The following is a 5,772-nucleotide window of genomic DNA, read 5'->3' on the forward strand; positions in this document are numbered from 1 at the left end:
CTCCCGGTCCCTGGTCCTGCTCCCGGTCCCGTCCCGGTGCCGATCGCTGTCCGCCGGCCGCGGTGCTGGAAGCGGCTCTCGGCTCCCCTCGGCCGCGCGCTGTCCGGGCGCGATCCGCCTGGGCAGGGCCAATCCCGGGCTGGGACCCGCGGAGCAGCCAACGGGAGCCCGGGCCGCGGGGATCCGGCCAATGGGCGCCGGCCGCTGCAGCCGCGCGGCCAATGGGCGCCCCGTATTCTAATGGGGCTCACCTTTATCAGAGTTGCCTCTTGCCAAGCCCAAGTTGAGTGCCCGGGGCCGGGGCCTCGCCGGGTGCGGGGTCAGCCGGGGCCGCTCGCCGAGGCCGTGGCCGCCCCCGCTCAGCCCGCCCGGGGTCCCGGCATCGCCCAGGTGCCCGCTGGCCACGCTGTGGGCCGGTAGCCCCCGGCATGGGCATGGCAGAGCTGGGCTGCCCACTGCGCGCTCGGGGTTCTGGCCTCTGAGGGCTGCCCTGGTGCTGGAGACATGGACACCAACCTGCCCGGCACCTTCCTGCTCAACGGCCCCTCGCTGGGCGCCTTCCCCGAGGCCAAGGCCCCCGTCTGCCAGTACTCGGTGCAGAGCTCCTTCTACAAGCTGGGTCCCCCCGGGCTGGGCGCCCAGCTGGCTGCCGGAACCCCGCACGGCATCTCCGACATCCTCGGCCGGCCGGCGGCGACGCCGAACAGCGGCCTCCTCCCCAGCTACCCCCACGCGGGCGGATTTAATGGACTGAGCTCCCCGGGCGTCTACTATGGGCCCCAGGTGGGCGCCCTTCCCAAGGCTGCCGGCGACTACCTGCCACGGGGCCGGAGCTGCTGGGCGGAGGCGGCCCCTGAGTGGCGTGGCGGCCGGCAGTGCGGCGGCCGTAAGTACAGCGGGCCGGGGGCGGCGGGGGGCAGGCGGAGGCTGCGGGCAGCGGTGCAGCACGCTGGGGCTTGGCAGAGCCCCGTCCCGTCGGCGCTGGGGTGCGGGGCGGCCACTTGAGCCACATCATCTCCATGGCCCAGCACGAGGCACGGAGGCACGGGTGGCCACCCTGCAGGCAGCACCGGGAAGCAGAGGTTTTGGCTCGAGAGCGGGGCAGGTCTGACGGTGGGGGTTAACTCTTTGCTTAGCCCCACGGCAAGGCACGGCTGGTGAGGGCAGGCAGAGCCCGCGGTCCCTGCAGACCCCTGCCCCCGGCAGCCTCCTTGGGTCAGTGCCCGGCCCAGCTCAGGCCAGGGATAGGAACTGGTGGTGCTGCCCGCCTGGTGCAGCTGGGAGGGGAGCACGGGGGGTGGGCAGGGCGGGCATTCTTGCTGGCCTGCAGGAACCCCCCTGACACACTCCCCACAGGAGCTTCTGCTGCTCAGCACCTGCAGCCACAGCCCCGTTTCCCCTCTCCAGGTGCTGCTTTTGGCTCCCCAGGGTCAGGCAGCTCAGCTGCCTGCTCTTGGCATGGCGATGAGCCGACCCCTTTGTGCTGCCTTCCCATCGCGCACCCAGCGAGGTGCAGGGCATGGGCATGGCGCTCCTGGTGCTGTGCAGCTCTGAGGTCGGGCACTGCTCCTAACAACTGTTCCCTCCTCAGCTCAGCAGAACAGTCCCGTTCTGGAGCTGCAGGTGCAAAGCCTGCCTCTGGCTCTGCACAGAGGGCCACACAGCCCTCCCAGCATGGTGCTGAAGCCTTGAAGCCGGGACACGGTTTGAATTTGGAGTGGGGACTCTGTGGTTGCTGAGGCTGGGGGCATGCAGGCATGGTGTCCAGGAAGGGCAAACTGCCCAGAGCCAAGCACCACGGGGAGCCCAGGCACTCAGCCACCTCCCTCCTCTCCTGCAGCCCCCGCTCACCTGGCCGACAGCCTGCACAAGAAGAAGCACACACGCCCGACCTTCACAGGGCACCAGATCTTTGCTCTGGAGAAGACTTTTGAGCAGACCAAATACCTGGCAGGGCCCGAGCGGGCACGGCTGGCATATTCCCTCGGCATGACGGAGTCCCAGGTGAAGGTGAGCGTGGGTCCTGTGGGGCGCGTGGCACGGGGGCATGGCAGGGTGGCCACTAACAGAGCCGGTCCCATGGGGCGGCAGGTTTGGTTCCAGAACCGACGCACCAAATGGAGGAAGAAGAGTGCCCTGGAGCCCTCCTCATCCTCACAGCGGGCGGGGGGCTCTGGCGGAGAGCGGGCAGCCTCTGAGACTGAGGACGATGAGTATAACAAGCCGCTGGACCCTGATTCGGACGATGAGAAGATCCGGCTGCTGCTGAGGAAGCACCGCGCGGCCTTCTCGGTGCTGGGCTTGGGGACGCACAGCGGCTGAGCATAGCCACGCCAGCACCACCAGCCTCCGGGGCCATGGGGGACCCAGCCCGGCCACCTGCTCCGTGCCCATTCAGACACCTGGCTGTGGGGAGGGGGCACAGCTGTCCCCCGCCCCAGCAGCTCCTGCCTGGGGCTCCTGACTCTGGGCTGGTTGCAGCAGGCGTGGGCGGCAGCAGGCACAGCTGTGCCAGCAGCACTGATGAAATTAAGGCCCTGGCCCCAGCCCCAGCCACGTCCCAGCGCTGGCTTCATGGGTGTGTGGTCTGGGGATGCCCTCGCGAGGCTGGGCTGGGGAGGGGATGGGACTGGGGTGGGAAGGGTCCATGTGCCAGGCAGGGGAAGGGGCTGTGGCTGGGTATCGTGCATGGGGACAGGAAGGCAGTGGGGTAGCCCTGGGGACATTTTGCAGGGTTTCTGCCTGCTTGGGCATGCATTTCCAGCAAGAGGTGCTGGTTCAAAAGTCACTTGTTAGGGCCTCTCGTTGGAACCTATTAGCAGCAAATAAATATCATTTATCTTAACGGTGTGAGTGAGAACCCATTCACCTGTCAGGGCTGCAGGATTGATGCCGTGTCAATAGCACCGACGTGTTTGCTGCCAACCTGGCGCACCCCCCCCGTGCTGCGCCCAGCCTGTTGCTGCCTCGGGGCTGCACGCACATGGGGACCGTGCGCCCCCCCACACCCCCTCTCCCTGGGGCTCGGCCCCTTCTCACTGACGGTGGGTGCCACACGAGGCCAGCAGCCCCCCGCTGTCCACGATGCCCAAGGGGCTCCCGCTGGCACGGGCACCCTGCTGGGGCCCGGCAGGCTGGTCGGTTGATCAGCCAAGAGCCAGCAAAATGCCAGCCGGGTACGAGCAAACAGAGCTGCTGTGTCCCGGGAGGAAATCGATAGGAGATAAGGTGCTGCCTGCACTGTCCGGCCATTAGCAGTGTGGCACGGAGGTGCTGCAACCCAAGGTACCCGCCCTGTGGCAGCAGGCAGTGCTGGTGGCTGAGCCCCCCTGAAGCCCCCACAGCACCGTGGCTCTGCGGCAGCCCCCAGCACCCTCCCACAAGGCATGGGGCTGCAGGCAGTCACCACACGCCTGCCTGCATGGCCCTGAGGCCTGTGTTTGGCTTTGGGCCCTCTCAGCCCCCTCACTTTCACCACGTGCTGGGCTCTGCAAGGAGCCCTGACTGCTCTGCAGCCATTCCTGGGTGCCTGGGGAAGGCTGAGCCCCCCCCTCACCAGCCCCTGGGAAGTGTGTGGGGTGGGACGTAGCCCTTCCCCCGGCCACGCAGCCCCTTTGGTGCCGTGATGGGCCGGGAGGGGCTCCATGGGACGTGGGTTCCCCCAGCCGCGCTGCGTGTGCACCGCGCGCCCCCCGGGGCAGTGCTGCGGCACCGCCACCATCCCCGCACGGAGCCGGCGCTCGGCAGGAGCAGGCTCTGCACGGACGAAGTGCGGGGCTGCTGTTGAGATATTTTTTTGACATTTTCTAAGCTGCCCAGCGTGGCTGACAATTTTTAATGTACTAACTGCCTGGTCCAGTGAGCTGATTAATTGGTGCTGTGGAGATCAATACAAAACAGAAAATTAAAACAATTTTAAAGTGATTAAGTAGTTTAACACCTGTCTGATGCCACGTCAGGACCGGGAGACAAATAAAGCAGGTGGCAAAGGGCCTGCTGCAGCCGAGGAGAGAGACAAATCACAGCCACAGCCTGCCTGCCCCGTGCAGCTGGACGGGGCCGCAGGGCACCGCTCAGCCGGGGCCGCGGGGGCTGCCAGCACCGGCACACGGCTCCGCTCACCCGCTGGGGCCGCTCGCAGCCACGCACGGCCCCCACGGGCACCGGGGGCTCGGCAGGACCTGGCCCGTGGTGCAGGTGAGCGCCGGCACCCCCAGGGCCCGCTCGTGGCCCTGGCTGGGGCCTGCTGTGGGGCCGGGCTTGGCGCCGAGCGGCACCCGGCCGCTGCTCAGGGGCGTGCGGCTGCGAGCGCGGGCAGGGCGGCCTGGCAGGCAGATGGATGGCAGCTCCGCTTCAATTCCGCATCCCTTTTCTCCCAGACAAACCCCGTCGGATTTTCATAAATCAAAGCGCCACACTGTTTAATAAAAATTTATTGACTTACAAGTGATTATTTATCAAAAGGCCATTAATAGCGGCTCCGGGAATGATGTGCTACTGGGTGGTGCGGGGAGACTAATAGCAAATCAATGCCAGCATCCGGGCAGAATGCATATGAGGGCCCCCGGCCCCAGCGGGCTGCATGGCTGCTGCAGCCAGAGCCGGCAGCCCCTACCCCGTGGGCCGCCCAGCGCTCCCCCTGGTTATTTATTGCTTACAAATGAAATGATCGATACTTTTAATCTAGAGCTAAATTTATTAACTTTCCCATCGGAGAGAGACATATTGACTGGGGGCATGGGGAGGGGGAGCCGAGGCAAGATGGATGCGTGCTTCCTAACCTGTCCGGCCGTGCAGCAGCCTGGCCGCGGGGATGGCCACAAGCACGGCAGTGGCTGGAGGCAGCTGGGGGCTGCGAGCTGGGGCAGGAGACCTGTGGGCACCTGCAGCCAGCTGCCAGCACGCAGGGGCTGCTGCAGGCGCTGGAGCACAGCCCCTGCCGGTTCACGCAGCGGTGGCTGCACGGCCAGAGCCGGTGCCCGACTTGGAGAGGACAGGAAGAGTGCAGGCGGGTGCATGGGAGCGGGCTGCTGGCTGGGGAAAGGCGAAGGAAAGCCCTGAGACCTTGCCCAGGTGGGGACAGGCTGGGCAGCGATGTGCTGAGCCCAGTGCAGCTCAGCCCAGGGGCACCCAGAGAGCACAGTGCAGCCCGGAGCCTGCAGCGCTCTGGGTCTCGTGCACGCTCCAGAGCCGCTCAGGCCAGGGCACGGTGCTGGGGTTTGGGCCAAGTGGGCCCTGGGGCAGGGAAAAGCTTTGCGAGCCCTGGGGCCAGAGCAGCAGCACTCATCTGGGCAGGGCTGGGACTGGGGCTGGGGCTGGTCAGAGGCTACCATGGCAGCCACGAGGCCGGCAGCAACCTTTTGGGCATGGATCTGACTCTAGCAGGAACCGGAGCAAATACAGATAGCGAAGTGTTGTGGTTAAATGGTACAGGAGAGTGCTACAGGACAGCACAGCCCCCCTTGGGAACCGAAGCGTTAGCTCCCCCAGCATGTATGTTATAGCCACCAGTTCTCATACATCTAAAAGTTGGTGATCAAACACTGCCTGCCAACAAAAACTGACAAGAAAGGTTACTTTCTTTATTTATTTCTTTTTAAGTAGCAAAGCAATAGCCCCATCAGCTAAGAAATACGGATGGAGGACTGGTGAACGGCTGCTAAGGGTGAGTCTGGTAAACTAAACTACTGGTGAATAGCTCCTTACCACCACTATGAACTCCTGCAGGAGGGGCCTCAGGTACCTATTAGCAAGCTGTTACCTTGTCTTCCT

General features: G+C 65.2%; 1 protein-coding gene across 1 annotated transcript; it reads left to right on the forward strand.

Annotated features, from left to right (window-relative positions):
* The first annotated feature begins 296 nt into the window (after positions 1-296).
* Positions 297-2,901, forward strand: NKX6-3 (NK6 homeobox 3). The gene is made up of 3 exons (XM_027443664.3): positions 297-886; positions 1,841-2,010; positions 2,092-2,901. The coding sequence occupies exons 1-3, from the start codon at positions 505-507 to the stop codon at positions 2,320-2,322; spliced, it is 783 nt and encodes a 260-aa protein (XP_027299465.1). The 5' UTR covers positions 297-504; the 3' UTR covers positions 2,323-2,901.
* The last annotated feature ends 2,871 nt before the right edge of the window (positions 2,902-5,772 follow it).

This window comes from Anas platyrhynchos, chromosome 23 (genome assembly GCF_047663525.1).
Source record: "Anas platyrhynchos isolate ZD024472 breed Pekin duck chromosome 23, IASCAAS_PekinDuck_T2T, whole genome shotgun sequence".
Taxonomy (NCBI): Eukaryota; Metazoa; Chordata; class Aves; order Anseriformes; family Anatidae; genus Anas; species Anas platyrhynchos.